The 18,930-nt window shown below is 40.4% G+C and overlaps 1 protein-coding gene across 3 annotated transcripts in view; it reads left to right on the plus strand.

Moving 5' to 3' along the window:
* The window catches only part of aspg (asparaginase homolog (S. cerevisiae)), a 55,460-nt gene that overhangs the window by 17,577 nt on the left and 18,953 nt on the right, over positions 1-18,930 (plus strand). For all 3 annotated transcript variants that reach the window (XM_072568612.1, XM_072568614.1, XM_072568613.1), the window contains exons 7-11: positions 2,576-2,688; positions 5,964-6,149; positions 10,329-10,442; positions 16,720-16,839; positions 17,099-17,194. In XM_072568612.1, the coding sequence (XP_072424713.1) occupies positions 2,576-2,688; positions 5,964-6,149; positions 10,329-10,442; positions 16,720-16,839; positions 17,099-17,194 (629 nt within the window). The remainder of the gene's footprint in view (positions 1-2,575; positions 2,689-5,963; positions 6,150-10,328; positions 10,443-16,719; positions 16,840-17,098; positions 17,195-18,930) is intronic.

Raw genomic sequence — 18,930 nt, forward strand, 5'->3', positions numbered from 1 at the left:
CCATGTAATTAAATTTTCATAGTTGTGATAAATATTAATTATTTCCTCAGTCCAAAATATTAATATTTTTGAAGTGTAAAGTATAATTACTTCAGGTTTTCCATATTGTTTAATACTTAAAAGGATGTGATGTTTTTAAAAAGGTATTAATTGTGTCTTTTTTCTCTCCCTTGCTTTTAATCTTTCTTTCTCTTCAAAATGGCAATTCCTGTCAGACACTACATGCCTTGATAAATATTATGTTGTCTTGCTATTTTCGGAATTGTACATTTGCATGCGATCATGTGGCTCCTTGATCTCCTGTGGAGCCTCTGTGCTGAAATATGGTTCAGTTGACTGCAAATTCCACTGTTAATGCCCATAGAAAATCCATTAACTGCTGTATATGTATTGACCAGTTGGAGCCATTCATTCTCACTGACTCCAATGTCTAAAATGCATTATATTTAGAAGGTTTGGTTTCAGTTAAGAGTTTTTTTTTATTTGATAGTTTGTTCCAGGGATGTTGTCATAGAGTGTGGAATGATTTTGTTGCAAATTTAGATCCATTACTGATACCACCTTCAGATGTGTTACTTGCTTCCATAGTGTGACAGTAACATCCTTTATAGAGACCAAATATCGGTGTCATTCACAACTGTCCTTCTCCAATAACTCAGACTCTAGATCCAGCAAATGCTTCATCGAATTAGGAAAGATAGAAATCATTAAATGTTTTGACAGTGTAGGTTGATAATGTCAAACAGATGCTATGTTTGGATTCACTTAATCCAAACCAAATGATTTACATTTAAATAATATGAAGTTTCTTCTCCATTTGCTAGACAGTTCCTCAAGTTTGAGGATGGTTTAATTATAATATTTAGGTCATACTGAGTAAAAATCAAATCATCATAGCAGTTGATTATCTTACACTGACTTCTAAATAAATTTTGACATTGCTAACCTCATTGCTTCCATTAAAATTACACATCAGGCCCCTTGTCATTGCAGCACAGAAGGTTGTGGATTGAAGCCTCGCTTCAGTACTTGAGCACAGAAACCAAAGTTGCACTGCAGTACCGAAGGAGTGCTGCATGGTTAAAGGTGTTTTGAATTTGTTCTCTCTGATTAGCGGTACAAAATCCCATGGTACTATTTTGAAGAAGTTACCACCAGTGCCACAGTCAGCATTGGTCACTCCGTCATCTTCACAAAAATAGATATCTGGTAATTGTTGTTTATTTTTTCTGCACTAAAAACAGGACAAATTCAACCCAGCCATTTACTGTGCCATCGGTTTGCTTTCAGGCATCAGAAAAGTAGTACAAGGGGTCATAACTGTGCTGTATCCTGTTCACTAACCATTAGTTTGGGTTCTGGCATGGCCGCTCAGTTCATGATGTCGTTACGGTCTTGGTTCAAATGTGGATAAAAGAGCTGAATTCCAGAGGTGAGGTGAGAGTGTCAGCTCTTGACATCAAGGATACTTTTGACCGGGAGTGGCATGAAGGAGTCCAGACAAGACTAGAGACAATGGGAAAGCTCGTCATTGGTTGGAGTCCTACTTAGCACAAAGGAAGATGGTTATGGTTGTTGAAGGTCAGTCATCTCAGCCCCAGGATATCTCTGCAAGAGTTCCTCAGGGCAGTGCCCTCGGCCTGACCATCTTCAACTGCTTCATCTATGACTTTCCCTTCACAAGTGGAGATGTTGGCTACTGATTGCACAATGTTCAGCACTATTTTCAACTCCGATACTGCAGCAGTCCATGTCTAAATGTAGCAAGACTTCGGCATTATTCAGGCTTGGACTGACAAGTAGCAAGTAACGCCACACAAGTGCTAGGCATATGCCATGTCAAATGAGTGAATCTAACCATTGCCCATTGTAATTCAATGGTGTGGCTATTACTGAATTCTCCAACTATCAATGTCCTGGGGGTTATCATCGATAAGAAGCTGGATTGGATTCGTTATTTAAATATAGTGGATGCAAGACCCTGCAGTGAATAACTCCTCTAGAAGGACAAGGGCAGTAGATAAATGGGAATATCACTGTCTACAAGTGTCCCTCCAAGCCATTCACCATTTCAACTTCGAAATATATTGCCATTCTTTCACTGTTGCTGGGTCAAACTTCTGGAACTCCCTCCCTCACAGCACTGTAGGTATACCTACACCAAATGGTCTACAGTAATTCAAGAAGGTAACGTCACTGCCTTCACAAGGGCAACTAGTGATGGCAATAAATCCTGGTCCAGCTTGGAATACCCATGTCCCCTGAACAAATTTATAAACTTTTCTGTTTATGGGAGTTTACTGTGTGCAAGTAAACTATGTATTTGCTTTATTCTAATACTGGCTTCACTTCAATTGCTGTACTGCATTTTGTGATATCCTTAAGACTATAAACTATAGGAACATCAAGACTGCTCCACCTTTTGATCATGGCTAATACGTTTCTCCAACTCATTCTCATGACTCCTCCCTGTGACCCTTGATCCCCTCAATGCTGTGGTTGTGTAAGATGCATTTTTCTCTCATTTGTTTTTTGAACTGCAGGTGCAGTGAAATTATATTTGCTTTCTTTCTAGTCAACTGGGACACTGTCTGGCGACCAAATACAACTAAGAAGTTCATGGTGCATACTAATATGAATCGAAATGTGGGATTGTTAAGGTTATTCCCAGGAATCACTGCTGCTACGGTAAATAATTGACAAAAGATTTTGTAGTGATAAAAATGAAATTACATCTGTGGCCTGGATTATTTTCTTTGAAGTGGGCCATTTCCTGATGTTGTAATTTGACCTCCTAAGTTGCCATGCCAACCCACCACTTTTTTTTCCCTACAGGTTTGAGGTAGACATCAGTCAGGGTTACCATCTTCCAAAGCAGATACAAGGCAGAAGCAGAGATGTATGAAGGCAGCCATTAAAAGATTATTTCAATTTCATGGAAAATCAGTCCAGTTCTTTGGATGTGTTGTCATCATAAATATCTCCACCGCATAGTCCTCAGTACTGTACAGATGCCCCCCATTCTACCATATAGCCCCTCAACACCCTCTCCATGTTCACTGTCCCAATGTCCACAATGTACAGAGCTCGTGAACTTTGGAATATCTTCAAGATGCTCATAAAACTATCAATTTAATCAAGACTTTCATACCACCTATATAAATCAGCTCATGTCTCCTTAATGCTGTATAAACTAACTCTGCTGAATCTATTATTGGGGATTGTAGCCCATCTAATACTTCGTAATGAATTTCCATTACACAGCTGAATAACTAAAACAATTAGTTAAATCCTTTGATGTCAGTAAAAGTGTTCAGCCAACTGTTTAAGCTTAGAAACAGATGCCTGAGCTGTTATTCAATGTAAAGATTAATTCACAGATGGGAACTGACACAGTCAAATCCGAATATTGATGTTATTAATGCAAAAATGCAATGTACTCCCATCCAAATGGAGACTTTTCCACTTTTACAATGCTAGACAACTTTTTTTTTTTTGAAACCTTAACACTAATCATTTCATTAAAAAGATCTTTAACTACATAACATTTCTTAAAGCATCATGTTTATAGAGATGACCAGAGAGCAGGCTGCACTATACCGAGTATTGTGCAACATGGTAGGAATAATTAGTGGTCATACAGCGAAGGTACCCCAGAATGGCAATAATTATAATATGATTAAATTTGACATTCAGTTTGAGGAGAGAGGAATGGATCTTAGACATTTTTTAAAAATTAAATACAAGGAAATATAAGGCTATGAAAGCAGAGCTGATCAAACAATAGATAATTAGAGACGTGCCAAACAACTTAAGGATATTTCAGAGTATACATGTAGTTCTCCTCCTGTAATACCATGGTTGAATTCCAATGAAACCTCGCTGAATAGAAAATTGCTTAATAAAAATAATGGGGCCTATGGGCAGAGTTGGGTTAGAGGCAGACCAACAAAAAATATCACTCATGATCACTGAAAAATCACCCAAAAGCCTAACAAAAAGTATATAGCAGCCTGAATGAAGGTTTAAATCATATTTATTAACAAAACAAAAGTAAATTCAACGCATTACATTGAAAAAATATTGTTAGGATAGAGGGTCATCATCATCATCACCTTCAGATGCATTTTGTTGCAGAAGTGGATGGCTGTAGTTGATTGTCTTCTGACTTTCTTGGGGATTGGTTTAAAAAAGGCATCCAGTTTTTGTTGCTTTGCCCTTTTGCTTCTGTCTTGAAGAAGCTGTTCATAGGGAACAGGATGATATTGAGTGAACTGCTACCCTGCTGCATTCTGTGTTGTAGTTGTTGCTGTCTAAGAGCTGCAACTGTGTCTCAATTTCCCTCAGGATAGAAGACAAGACAGAAGTGGTGCTGTAACCTGGACTTCATGTTTTTCATCTCCAGTTTCCATTTCCCCTTCAGCAACAAGCTGTTGTAGATCAGCTGTAAACAGGTATTCACAGTGGGACTCGAGCAGCTCTTCAGTATCCTCACTTCACACTTCTCCTAAGGCAACCTGCTTTGGAAGGGCAGCACAGTGCTCTTTGATTTTTGAGCGTTCCTCTGAAGGTTCACATCCTTTTAAAATTGTGAAAAAAATCTGGGAGAAGCTGCCGCCAAACTGCATGCTGGCAGTCCTTACTGACGTCGCCCCAAGCCTCCACAATAATGACAATAATTTTTGATGTTAAAGCTCCTCCAAAATTGAAGAACATGCTGTCCTTATTATCCCTGTCAGTAGCTGCAATCATCCTCTTGAATGTGCGTCTTAAATAATAAGCTTTAAAAGCTGATATTGTCCCCATGGATTGAATGAGAGAGGTTGTGTTTGGAGGTAGAAATAGCATTTTGATGTTTTCAGAAAGCTCGCTAATGGTGGCAAGATAGCTTGACGCATTATCCAGGATTAGGAGAGCCTTGAAAGACAATTTTCTTTGCCTGCAATACTGCCTAAAAACATCTTTCAAAACATCGACAATAAGGCCAGAAAAAATTTGCTTCACCATCCAATCCTTTTAGCTTGACCTGAAGTAGATGTCTAGAGTGGACTTCAAGGCTCATGACTTGGCAAAGTGGTACACCACCACAAGTTTAAGCTTTAAGTTTCTATTGGTGTTAGTGCCCAGCAGCACAGCCCATACACTTTGTAACGTCTAGCTTGTCTTCCAAAGTTATAGTCTTTCTTTTGCATTTATCACCCATAATTTTGTCACCAGGATGCTTCCTCCTAAGCTATGCCAAAATTATTTTGGAATAATTTTTTTATTTCAAAAAATAAAGCTAGCCAGTATATGCTGTTGGCTAATTTTTCTTTACATTTATTCATGAGCATTGTTGACATGATGAGCATTTATTGCCCATGCCTTGAGCAGGTGGTGGTGAGCCACCATCTTGAACTGCTGCAGTCTACAGGGCGAATAAAGGGATGGTAAAATATTTCCAGGATAGGATGGTTTGTGTCTTGAACAGGAACTTGCAGATGGTGGTATTCCTTTTCAACTGTTGCCTTTGTTCTTCTCCGTGGTGGGGGCCATGAATTTAGAAAAGGTTTATTTGGTAAATGCAACAGTTGTTTCTGTCTTCTGTAGTGGGGACAGTGAATGTCAATTATGCAGTCTGCTTTGTTTTGGATGCTGCAAGCTTCTTAAATGTTGTTGAAGCTGCACTCACTTATACAATTGAATAGTATTCCACCATGCTCCTGATGTGTGACTTGCTTGGAGTATGTAGGAGAAACAGTTTCTAGCTTCTGTCATTTTTGCAATATGAACTTTATGCCACCTTTTTAATTGTGCTGATGAGATTTAATTTTGTTTTCACGTGATTAAGCTGGCATTAAAATTAAACTAAGTTTGGGATTTAAAATAGTTTTGATGCAATAAAGTTCATTATTGCTGTCCGATTTAAGCAATTATTTTGTATTTCATACAGTTTTCATTTATGAGTTCATCCCCTTTTTCAGGTAAGAGCATTTCTCCAACCACCAATGGAAGGAATTGTTTTAGAGACATACGGAACAGGCAATGCTCCCGATAATCGCCCAGATATGTTAGAGGAATTTAAAAAAGCCATTGATCGTGGAGTATTGATAATAAACTGTACTCAGTGTTTGAGGGGCTGTGTTAGTCAATCATATGCAACAGGAAAGGTGAGTCACCAATCTACTTGAAAGATTATAACTTCAATTTCCCTTTGTGCTTAGTATTGCTACTTTGGCTCTGGGAGTTTCATCTGTTCTTTTTAACTTTAATGAACATTTAATGAATTTTAATGTTGCTGTGGAGCATATGAGTAAATAATCTTGCCCATGATCACTGTTTGTTCCTCCAAAAATTGAATGAATGAGAAAATTATTTTGAGTTTATTAAAAGTTAGAGAGGTCTGTAAGTAACTGAATGTTGGAACTGGACTTTTCTTTGGGCTGTGGCCCTGGTGTGAGAGAGTGAGACATGTGAAAAGGCAGGCAGTCTGCTTTCTTACCAGATACTATCACTAACTCCCATGGTATTTTCAACTCTGGAGTTGTCCTCAATGTGGAGGTAGCTGTATTGGTGTTTTTGGAGGGAGTGGTTGGGGTCACCGTGGTTTCTAACTGTTACCTGAGGCAGAATATTGTGGATTCAAGTCTCACTCCTTGACTTGAGTACAAAAATCATAGCTGAAACTTCAGTGCAGTACTTTGGGAGAGGTGCACAGTTGGAGGAGCTGCCTTTCATATGTGAACCAGAGAACCAATCAGACCTTTCGGATGGATGTAAAAGATTTCATAACATGATTTTTAAGAAAAGAGCAGCGTAGCTTTTCTGGTGACCTGGCCAAATCTTATTTTTCTATCAACACAACAAAAACATTATTTGGTCAGTAATCATATTTCTGTGTGTAGAGATTGCATCATGCAGATTTGACTGCCATCTTTTTTACAATGCATGTGAATATCTAAATACAAGAAAACATTGCTGTTTGACACGGTGAGTTCTAGCCTCCCACCATCCTCTCTGTGATAAGATTCCTACTCAAATCCTTTCTTAGATTCAGAGATAGATGGCTATGCTCCCTGATAATTGATACCTCTGCTAATGCATAAAGTGCTTGCCTGTCCAATCTATCTATGCCCCTCTTAGCATTATAAACCTTTATCAGGTCCCTTGCAGGTCCAAGGAAACAATCCCGACCTATTCAATCTTCCTGCATAGCTCAGATCTCCAAGCCCAGGAAGAATCCTGGTAAATCTCATCTGTACCCTATTGATTGCAATCTCATCCTTTCTATAATGTGGTCACCAGAACACCAATTGCGGCCTTTGTACAGTTACAGTATAACTTCCCTGCTCTTGTTTTCTCTATCTTGGCTAATAAAGACAAGTATCCCATATCCAGTCTTAACCACTTTATCCACTTGCAGGAATCAGTGGATGTGCACGCCAAGGTCCCTCAGATTTTCAGTGCTTTCCAGGGGCCGACCATTCATGGTGCAATCCCTTGTGTTGTTAGCCCTCCCCAAGTCCATTACCTCTCACTTCCCCAGTTTGATTCCATTTGCCACTCCTGTGTCACCTCACCATCCATTGGTATTCTCCTGCAGCTTATAGCAATTCTCCTCATTATATACTGCCCTAGTAATTGTTGTGTCACTCGTGTAGTGAGTTTGGAAAGAGCTGTCTAAGAATTGTCAATGAATTTCTGCATGCTTCATATAAAATTTATACACTGCAGTGACTGAGCATCAATGGTGAAGGGAATGGATACTTATGGGTGTGGTGCCAGTCAAGTTCATGCTTTGTCCTGGATGGTGTCAAGCTGCTTCAGTGTTGTTGGAGCTGCACTCATCGAGGCAAGTGGGCAATATTCCATCACACTCCTGACTTGTGCCTTTCAGATGTGTACAGGCGAGTCAGGAGGTAGGTTACTTGCCAGTATTTCTTGTCTCTGACCTACTCTTGTAGCCATTGTATTTATATGGCAGGTCCAGTTGAATTTCTGAACAATGGCAGCCCCTCCTCCCCCAGAATGTTGATACTGGGGGATTGAGTGATGATAACACCATTGAAGGTCAAGGCACAGTGATTGGATTGTCTCTCATTGGCGATAGTCAATGCCTGACATTTGCAATGCACAAGTATTATTTGCCCCTTTTCCTGCACTTTGTTAAGCTCTAAAGTGACCATATTCTCAAATGTGCTATCCATGAACCTCCCAACATTGTGAATGCACTGTGGTGCTCCCAACTTGGCTGCTGCTCCTTTCCACCTTGCTCATGGGTCCCCAGCAGGTCTGCCACTGGTCTCTATTCTTGTTGCTGCTTTTAATCTTGTTGCTGCTACTCCTGAGTCTTACACTGGTCCTCTGCCTCTGAGGCCTCACCTTGCCAGTTCCTCCCACTTGTGGTGCTTTGTGTCTAGGGGTCCCTACCTCACTGTCTCCTTTTTGGTTTCAGTTCACTGATTTTTGTTAATTCTAAATGACCAACCGTCTGAGGCAGACAGGTACTCCAAATATTTAAAGGCACCTAACCAACATGAGTATCAGTATAAATGAAAGTGTCTCAGCTTCACACTAAGGCTGTGCTTTGTCGTATTTATTGCTTGATGAAGGGTAATAACATTAGCTCTAATGTATTTTAATAAAAATCGGTTATCACTGAATTGTTGCTAATATAATTTCTGTTTAAAATTGTCAATTCATTTTTTAAAAATTGTATTGTGAACAGTTAAAGAATGCCTCAAAGTCAGCTCTTAAGGCGCTGAAAGTCTAGTTTTGAGTTCCATCTGTCCTGGAAGTGAGTCATACTGTGTCTGAACAGGATGATTTAAAAATAATTATGACTGCTTAATAGATGATGTAAGTATCTTACAGATTCGATGATGATCGTCAGTCAGTGACACCTAATCTACTGGTGTTCATGCAATTTATTCAGCAACATAAGTTATAAACAAAGATCAATGATGTCCTAGTTAAGATGGTTCTTGCTTCCAACCATCTTGAGTGGCTTATTATGCCTCTCCTCTCCCATATCATCTTGAAATCTGTGTTGAGTGTCTTCAGTGAGTTACTTCACCCTCTGCAGCTGGGGCCCTGCTTTGTTGGTGAATTGGCCATGCTAAATTACCATAGTGTTAGGTGCATTAGTCAGAGGGAAATGGGTCTGGGTGGGTTACTCTTCGGAGGCTTGGTATGGACTTGTTGGGCCGAAGGGCCTGTTTCCACACTGTAGGGAATCTAATCTAATCCAAAAAAAATTATTTTAGAAATGGGTGGCATGATGGCTCAGTGGTTAGCATTGCTGCCTCAGAGCATCAGGGTCCCAGGTTTGATTCCAGCCTTGGATGACTGTGCAAACTCCACACAGACAATCTCCCAGTGTCTGCGTGGGTTTCTTCCAGGTGCTCCGGTTTCCTCCCACAGTCCAAAGATGTGCAGGTCAGGTAAATTGGCCATGCTAAATTGCCCATAGTGTTAGCTGTATTAGTCAAAGGGAAATGGGTCTGGGTGGGTTACTGTTCGGAGGCTCGGTGTGGACTTGTTGGGCCGAAGGGTCTGTTTCCACACTGTAGGGAATCTAATCTATTCTGGTGTTGCCATTAGGGTCTGACTTTGACTCATTTGCCAGAGCCAAGTAGCCTGTAGTCACGACCCAAACAAGATATCTTCAACATTGAAAGAGTCCTTCATTAACTTTATCCTGTGTAATCATTTGACAAATTTATACTAGCAAAAATTCTATTAATCTAGTCTTTGATCTCAATTGATAACATAGTTGTAGCCATTTGTCCTACTCCCTTCATGTAGTGTACACTTGGAATTTACATCAGGGTGCCTGAATTGACTGACATCACACGAGTCATGGATCCGAAGCGGAAATTTGAACTTGACCTTTTACCTACTAGGAGTTCACATAATATTCACATAAAAATGATGCAGAGCACAAAATATGAAAAGAAATTACACATTTTCCTACATTTGGTTGAGCAGAATATACTTTTGCAATCCTGTTTTGCCCCTGATTTGATAACCATGCCTGTGCTTTGACAAAAACACATCATTGGGTCTGTCACTAAACCCAATTACAGGACAGGATGCAACAGAGAACCTGTTATAAAATTATTTTAAATTACATAGCTCCGTGGAATTTGTGTGCTATTTATCAATCCCAAAGTGCAAAATCAGTTCCTGCATATTTGGACAATAGATTGTTAAGTCTAATATTAATTCTGAGCATGATTAGTTATGGGTCAATGTGCAATCATTTTCACACTAATTTCATTATATACTATAAGTTTCTTCAGCTTCAATTGAAATTTATTTCATGTTCTATTTACTTTCAATTTCAGGCCCTCACAGATGTAGGTCTCATTCCAGGGGGTGACATGACACCTGAAGCTGGTTTGGCTAAATTGTCCTATGTACTAGGCAAGGCTGAACTAAGTATTCAGGAGAAGAGGAAGGTATGTATTTCAGTCACAGATTTGTGTAATAGTGCTGTGTGCACTTATTTCCTACAATACCATATTTTAGTTCCATTGAGCAGTGAGAAGGATGAACAACTCTAAAGGAGTTGCACCATGTTTTTCTTGACAACAGAGCAGTCCAGTATTTCTTTGGCAAATATCTTTTGAAATGCCTCAACCTGGATGATCCCTGGGAGTTTCTGAACCCTGCCATCAGGCTGAAATGTGGGTCAGAATCGTCTGATCTTCCTTGGGGTAACTAATTAATGGCCAAAGCTTGCAACTTTAAGGCCGGGTTGTTGACTGTGGAGGGCCAATCAGAAGCTTGCCAGCAAGAAAGAAGCATCAGGTAAGAGAGGGAGAGGACACTGGAGGTGTCCTTTCCAGCTGCCAAAGGAAAAGATTCCATTTGATTTTGTAATTCAGATGTACTGTCTGATATTTTAAGTGAATGGAATGACCCACCCGCTGTAGCAGTGTCATAGAGTCATACAGCGTGGAAACAGACCCCCGGTCCAACTCCTACATATCGACCAGCCATCCCAATCTGACCTCGTTCTATTTGCCAGCTTTTGGCCCATATCCGTCTAAACCTTTCCTCTTCAGATACCCATCGAAGTGCCTTTTAAATGTTGTAAATGTACCCATCGCCACCATTTCCTCGTTCTATACACATACCACCAATGCTTAAGTTACCGTGCAATGTAAGAGACTAGAAGTGGATAATCTGTTATAGAATAATCTCAACAGATATTTATTACAATCCACACTGAAGTGCATAAATTACAGAGCAGTATTGTTCCTTTCGTGTGTCATGCCTAAAGTGATCTGCATTTCGTTGGAGCTTGTGATCTTTATACCCTTAGGTTAAATGCTCCCATGCAACAATGATATCACCCGCAAGACTTTTTAAAGTACACTGATGCATTTATGGTGATGCAAAATACAACACAGGTGTCAGTTAGCTCAGTTGACTGGACATCTAGGCTTGCATTGCAGAGTGATGCCAACAACATGGGCTCAGTTCCTGTGCCAGCTGTGGTTACCATGAAGGTCCTGCTTTCTCACCCGTGCCCCTCGCCTGCGGTGTGGTGACCCTTAGGTTAAACCAGTTGTGTCTCTCTAATGAGAGAACAGCTGCATGGCCTCTCAAGTATCTCTCAAGCTCTGGCCTATGGAATTCTGACGGTTCAGAGACTTTCCAAGAGGTCTGAGAACTAAATTACTCCTGCTCAATTTTCATGTGAAATATATTGAAAATAAGAAAGTTTCTAATTGAAAACTTGTTCAATAGTTATAAATTTATTCGCGGAGAAAGTGAGGACTGCAGATGCTGGAGATCAAAACTGAAAATGTGTTGCTGGAAAAGCGCAGCAGGTCAGGCAGCATCCAAGGAACAGGAGAATCGACGTTTCGGGTATAAGCCCTTCATCGACGTTTCGGGCATAAGCCCCTCCCCCAAGTCCCTCCTCCCTGCCTGCCATGAGGAGGTTGAACAGTTCATCCACTTTACCAACACTTTCCAACCTGACCTCAAATTCACCTGGACCGTCTCAGACTCCTCCCTCCCCTCTCACAGCTACCTAGACTACACCTCCTCCCACCCTGCCCCCTGTAAAAACGCCATCCCATATTCCCAATTCCTTCGTCTCTGCTGCATCTGTTCCCAGGAGGACCAGTTCCAAAACCGTACCACCCAGATGGCCTCCTTCTTCAAGGACTGCAATTTCCCCCCAGACGTAGTCGACGATGCTCTCCACCGCATCTCTTCCACTTCCCACTCCTCTGCCCTTGAGCCCCACCCCTCCAACCGCCACCAGGACAGAACCCCTCTGGTCCTCACCTACCACGCCACCAACCTCCATGTCCAGCGTATCATCCGCCGTCATTTCTGCCACCTCCAAACGGACCCCACCACCAGGGACATATTTCCCTCCCCTCCCCTATCAGCGTTCCGAAAAGACCACTCCCTCCATGACTCTCTCGTCGGGTCCACACCCCCCACCAACCCAACCTCCACTCCCAGCACCTTCCCCTGCAACCGCAAGAAATGCAAAACTTGCACCCCCCCCCCCACCTTACTTGCCTCCAAGGCCCCAAGGGACACTTCCATATCCGCCACAAATTCACCTGCACCTCCACACACATCATCTATTGCATCCGCTGCACCCGATGTGGCCTCCTCTATATTGGGGAGACAGGCCATCTACTTGCGGAACGTTTCAGAGAACATCTCTGGGACACCCGGACCAACCACCCCGTAGCCCAACACTTCAACTTCCCCCTCCCACTCCACCAAGGACATGCAGGTCCTTGGACTCCTCGATCGCCAGACCATGGCAACACGACGGTTGGAGCGCCTCATCTTCCACCTAGGAACCCTCCAACCACAAGAGATGAACTCAGATTTCTCCAATTTCCTCATTTCCCCTCCCCCCACCTTGTCTCAGTCAAATCCCTCGAACTCAGCACCGCCTTCCTAACCTGCAATCTTCTTCCTGACCCCTCAGCCCCCACCCCACTCCGTCCTATCACCCTCACTTGACCTCCCTCCACCTATCGAATTTCCAACGCCCCTCCCCCAAATCCCTCCTCCCTACCTTTTATCTTAGCCTGCTGGACACACTTTTTCCTCATTCCTGAAGAAGGGCTGATGCCCGAAACGTCGATTCTCCTGTTCCTTGGATGCTGCCTGACCTGCTGTGCTTTTCCAGCAACACATTTTCAGCATAAATTTACTCACATCAATATTAACCTTGCTACCAAATAAAAGCCAAAAGATGCTGTAAATCAGAAACAAAAACAGAAATTGCTGAAAAAGCTTAGCAGACATTTCATTAACCTACTAGGTAACATCTTCAGTGGGCCTCATGCGAAGCAATGCTGAAAATTCCTACTTTCTATTTATATGTTTGGGTTTAGTCATAGAGTCATAGAGATATACAGCATGGAAACAGACCCTTCGGTCCAAACTGTCCATGCCGACCAGATATGCCAACCCAATCTACTCTCACCTGCCAGCACCCCGCCCATATCCCTCCAAACCTGCGAGCTGTAACAAAACTTCTGGAAATGAACCTTTCAGCTCAGCGAGCAAACCTACATCCAAAACCTCAACCTGAGTTACAAATCTTCTCAAAACTTGCTAAGCTGAGCAGGTCTGGTAGCATCTGTGAAGAGAAATCAGAGTTAGCGTTTTCAGGTCTGGTGTTCTGAGGAAGGGTCAAACCTGAGCTTTTTCAGCACCTTCTGTTTTTGTTAACCTTCCTACCATCAATCTTGATCATCATCACTTCTATGCATACTGATTGTTAGAAAAATCCAGCCAGAACAGAAAATCACCATCTATCAGTCCTTTGATGCACCAGTCATACGACATGTTAAATCTGATTGGCTGAGTGGAGCAGAATCATACTTTTTAAAAGTTAGGCTTAGATTTTAACCACTGGAAACAACTTTGAAGCAGGAGGAGATTTGAGAGGGGTTTTCAAAATCATGAGCAGGCTGGACAGGATAGATAGAGAGAAGCTGTTCCCATGCATAAAAGAGAGAAGAGCGGGAAGGCATAGACTTAAAATGATGTGCAAACGAAGCATGGATGATGTGATCCAAAATGTTCTTCATTCAGTAAGCAGTTAAGATATAAAATGCACTGCCTGGAAATGTGGTGAAGGTTACGTAAATGATGTATTCAAGAGGGAATCGGATGATTATTTGGATGGCAATTGTGTGCAAGAGTATGAGGAAAAGGCATGGGCTTTGAGTTTCCTGCATTGTTCATTATTCATTGACAAAGCAAAAAAGGAACTTCTTGAAATAGAAAACCTATTCATGATATTTGCAGTTACATGAAAACCTGAAGACCATGTAAGAGGTTTTGGTGACTTAAAGGAGAGAGTCAAAGGCGGCTACGTGGATTTATGTTGAAAAGAACAAATTCATTCATACAGTCCAAATGCTGTTGGATGCGAATCTTATCAGATCGAGTGGATCAGTTGGAGAGACAGAAGGAAACGATGAGGAATTTACAACAGCAACAGTATGTGATGGATGGCAGTTATAGGAAGGGGGGAAAGTCTCAGATACAGTCACATAGATGGGTTAACTCCAGGAAGGGTAAGAGAGATCGGCACCAAGGGCAGGAGTCTTTTGTGGATATACCCATTTCAAATAGGAATGCTGTTTTGGAAAATGTACGGGATGATGGATTCTCAGGGGAACATAGCACGAACAGCCAACAGCATTCCCTAGCATTTAAAAGTTCACTTTTCTGCAGAGTGGATGTATCAAAACAAAGGGATGACTAACATCATGCATAATGCAAGCAAACGCATGCGACAAATGCACACCATGCCATATATCTTCCAGTCAGTTTTGCTGCAGTGTGAATTTCTACTGCCTGCAAACATTTCTGTGATGAGATGTTTTTTGCACACTTTTAGCCCAGACACTCAATCCTGGTGCCAGCAGAGAGGTCAGTGTAACTCTTTTTGCAAAAGGCTGGACACAAGAGGCAGAGCGGTCATACCCATTTTTAACATTAGCTACTGTGAACACTTTTTTAAAAAGATTTTAAGTCATGTGCTGGATGGGTGAGTGTGAAGATAGGTGAGTGGATGAGCGGGTATGTGAATAAATGAGCAGTTCAGTCAGATCAGGAGAGTAATTGTGAGAGGATTGGATTGTGGTGGGATGATGGGGCTAACAGTCGAGTTGTGTAGCTCGTGCTGGGAGAGAGATTCAGGTCAGGTAGAGTTTGGAATTAATTCGGTTAGAATGAGAGATGGTTGGTGTTGGGAGAGTGAGGTGGGGTCAGGTTCAAAAGGTTGTAGGGAAATTGGGTCAGGTGTGGGAGTGTAGTTGTTTCAGGTTGGTAGAGAATTGGTTATAAGACCATTAAGCAATAAGATGTTAGAGCAGAAGTAGGCCTTTTGGCCCATCATGTCTGCCTTACCACTCAGTGAGATCATGGATAATCCCATAACCCTCAACTCCACTTTCCTGCCTCTTCTCCATAAGTCTTCACTTACGCAATGAGTAGGAATCTGTCTCTTTCAGCCTTGGATACAATTAACAACGTAATCTTTACAGCCCTCTATGGTTAAGAATTCCACAGATTTGCTGCCTTTTGAGGGGAAAGCACGTCTTAAATTGGTGACCCTTATTGGAGATTATGGCTTTTAGTCCCAAACTATCACACAAAGAGGCACAACATTTTCACATCTATCCAGCCAACCCCCTAATAATCTCATTTGTTTTAATATGGTCACCTCACATTCATCTTATTCCAAAGAGTAGGAGCTGGACATACCCAGACTCCCCTCTCCATAACCATGATTAACTCAGTGTGTGGAATTTTGATGTGTATTTTTGTTCTTGGGCGTAAGCGATGATTTGATACAACAGATAGAGGAAAATGAATCAGAAGAAATTTGTGAAAAGCAGAACTCGCCAAATTTTAGTCTGTGTAAATGTATGGATGGAAATTGATCGGGCTTTGTCAAACATTACTGCCCTACTCAGTTTTTTTTTTATTATTGTACTCACAGGCACCTTTGCATTTGAGTACAGGTATTGCTCGCTATCTGAATGTCGAGCATTCCTATGAAACCTTTCTTAAGCCAAAATGGCGTAAAGCGAGGAAGCTTTAGTTTATATGGGAAAAAGTTCGCTTCTTTCGTTAAAAGCAAAAACCCTCTTCAGTTTCCTTTTGTTAGCGAAAACACAGGTACTAATGTAGGTCTTTCATAAAAGCGAATTCGTGTAAAACAAACTTCGAAAAGCGGGAGGGAAATTTGCTGTTTTAGTTATTCACTTTTCAGTCCAACATGGTTGAGTAGCAATCATTAGCAATTACTATTTCACCAAACGGCCGCATAGGTTGTTATTTATTATATTTGCTTTTCTGTAATGAGTTTAAAGAGCAAATACAGCAACTTGATGAAATTCATAGGTAGCTTAAGGGTGATGTGCAGTATTTATAAAGTTAGGAATAGCAGAAATTGCCAGCAGTTGTGCAATGCATACCTTCAAGAGTATCGCTTCCTCATTATAAATTGCTGAGCAATTTGCATATTAATATTCATGTGCTGCAACTATTTTTAGCAAATTTTCGTCAGATATTTTTTTCCAGGTTTAACTGTTAATTACTTGATATTTACATAATTGTATTGACAATTCCTTTGACATGTTGAATTTTTTTTAGTGATTGTTACAAAGTCACAATGATATAAGGTAAACATTTAACCAATGGGCTATATTTGCTTTCTCCCAGATGCTGTCTGAAAACCTGAGAGGAGAAATGAGTGTAGCCCTTGGGGAGGCTAAGATTTCTCTTCGGGATAGTCGATTTATTCAAGCTATTGCCAGATCTCTCAGTGTCAGCTGCAAAGAGGTAGATTTTATAGTCCTGTTGCTGTAACATGCCATAGTGATAAAACTGACTTTGTTATTTTACGTTCTGACACATTTTTTAAAAAGTGTTTTAAAGATTGCATTGTTCAAATCAGGAGCTTAAAGGAATGTGAAATAGTTAGTCCATGTGAGTATTAATATATCGTGTGCTTTGTAAAACATTTACTGTTTGAAATGTATATTTAATAAAGAATATTGAATGATTTTATACTCCATAATTTTTCCTTTTAAAACAATAGGAACTGGAGGCTATCCGAGATGCTCTAACACCTTCGTTGGCATGTGCTGCAGCAAAGTCTGGTGATATTGATGCATTGGAAGCTATACTGGATATGGTAAAAAAAAATAGAAAAATAAAAACTATAACAAAACCTGCAAGATGGAAAGCAATACAGTGTTGGAAACATTTAGTGGATCAAATAACTTCTGTGGAAAAAATATGAGGTGACAATTGGAGCATGAAACCTTTACGAAAATTGTTTTGATGAAGTTTCTATGCCTAAAATGTTAACTCTTGTTTTTTTCCAGAGATACTGTTTGACCCACTGAATGTCTCCAGCATTTTTTGATTTTGTTTTAAGGAATAGAAACATCACCCTAGGCAGTTTCGCAATTCCCAAATTTTCAGATTTTGCACTTCAGATCTCCAAGACTCAGAACAATTTATAGAAATAAACTCGCTGTTTGATCAACCAATCAGTGTCATTGCTAATCTTCTACACTAGCAGTAAGGTGAATAGCGTGTTTACATACTGCTTTTCCATGTTGATGTATAGGTTTCTGTGTTTAAAATAGCCTTAGAAATTGAGGTTGATAGTTCAGGAATTGTGTGTCATTTGCAAGAGTTTTAATACTAACCCTCCAATGTCTTTCTCTTTCACTTGCTCTTGGAAATATGTTCTGCATCACCAATAAACATGCAGAGTGTTGTGGGTGATACTGACACTGCAATAAAAAAAAATCAGTTATTATCAGTCAACAATTATGAAATAACAAGTGATCAAAAAGGTACATTAATAAACAACCTTTTATTTTACATGGGCCCCGATTCCAGTTCAAAGAATTGGTTTCAGTGCTTGTGTTTAAGAGGACTAATGTGTTTGCATTCCTGATTACTCTTTTGTGACATTTTCTGGGAAATACATGTTGTAGATGCTGGATGAAAGTGTTGTCAAGTTGTTACTCTTTGGCAGCATTGTGATTCTTACTGTCTAGGTTCAGACATTAGGATGTTACCAGAAAATGCTTCTAAAATTGTGCCATGGTATGAGTCCTGAAGAGAGGGAACAGAAAAAATTTGCTCTTGTAAGGGATTGGACATCTAGCCAGAGCTGTCGGTGAGAATGAATGAAGTTGAAATGCCTAATTTGACCTGAAACATCGATTAAGATTCCAATCAGTGGAGATGAGCACAGACATTTTTAGCTTGAGTTGAAGATGGGGCTTCAGTCTTTCTATTGGTCAGGAAAATATAGTTTATCCAAAACTTGAGGTAACCATGAATAAAAAAAAATTTGATTCATCTCGCCTTTTCCTTCCACCAATGATTTACGGTCTGCTCAATCAGGTCATCATCTTCTCTTACCTCCTTTGAGGCAAAGTCTATATAAATTCATTCTCATATTTGAAGGCATTCCATAAAACTGTTGAATGTTTCTTTGTTGTCGTATCCTCATTTAACTCTGGTCTGTTGTTCCCAAGTCATCATTTGTTCCTGACCCAAACACAGTAGATTATGTTCTACCATGAAGTTTGTACTTAAGTAATACCCATCACTATAATATGTATGCCTCTTCTCAGCTCAGTATTTATACAGTTGTTAAATGAGTCAAAAAACACAAATCAGGTTTTATCTAGACTCTTGCAATATTTATAAAATTACTTTAGAATAAAGTTAATTCTGATCTCATTCTCACCCAAAAATAAACCATACTAAAATAATATTGTCTTCAAGTACATAGCAGATGAGCAAGTGTCTGAAAGATAAAGATGCCTTCTGCTTGAGTACCATGCATTATTAACCAACCCTTTTTTTCTTAAAATTCAGTTAAAGGGTATTTTCTGCTTATGT

This window comes from Chiloscyllium punctatum, chromosome 4 (genome assembly GCF_047496795.1).
Source record: "Chiloscyllium punctatum isolate Juve2018m chromosome 4, sChiPun1.3, whole genome shotgun sequence".
NCBI lineage: Eukaryota > Metazoa > Chordata > Chondrichthyes > Orectolobiformes > Hemiscylliidae > Chiloscyllium > Chiloscyllium punctatum.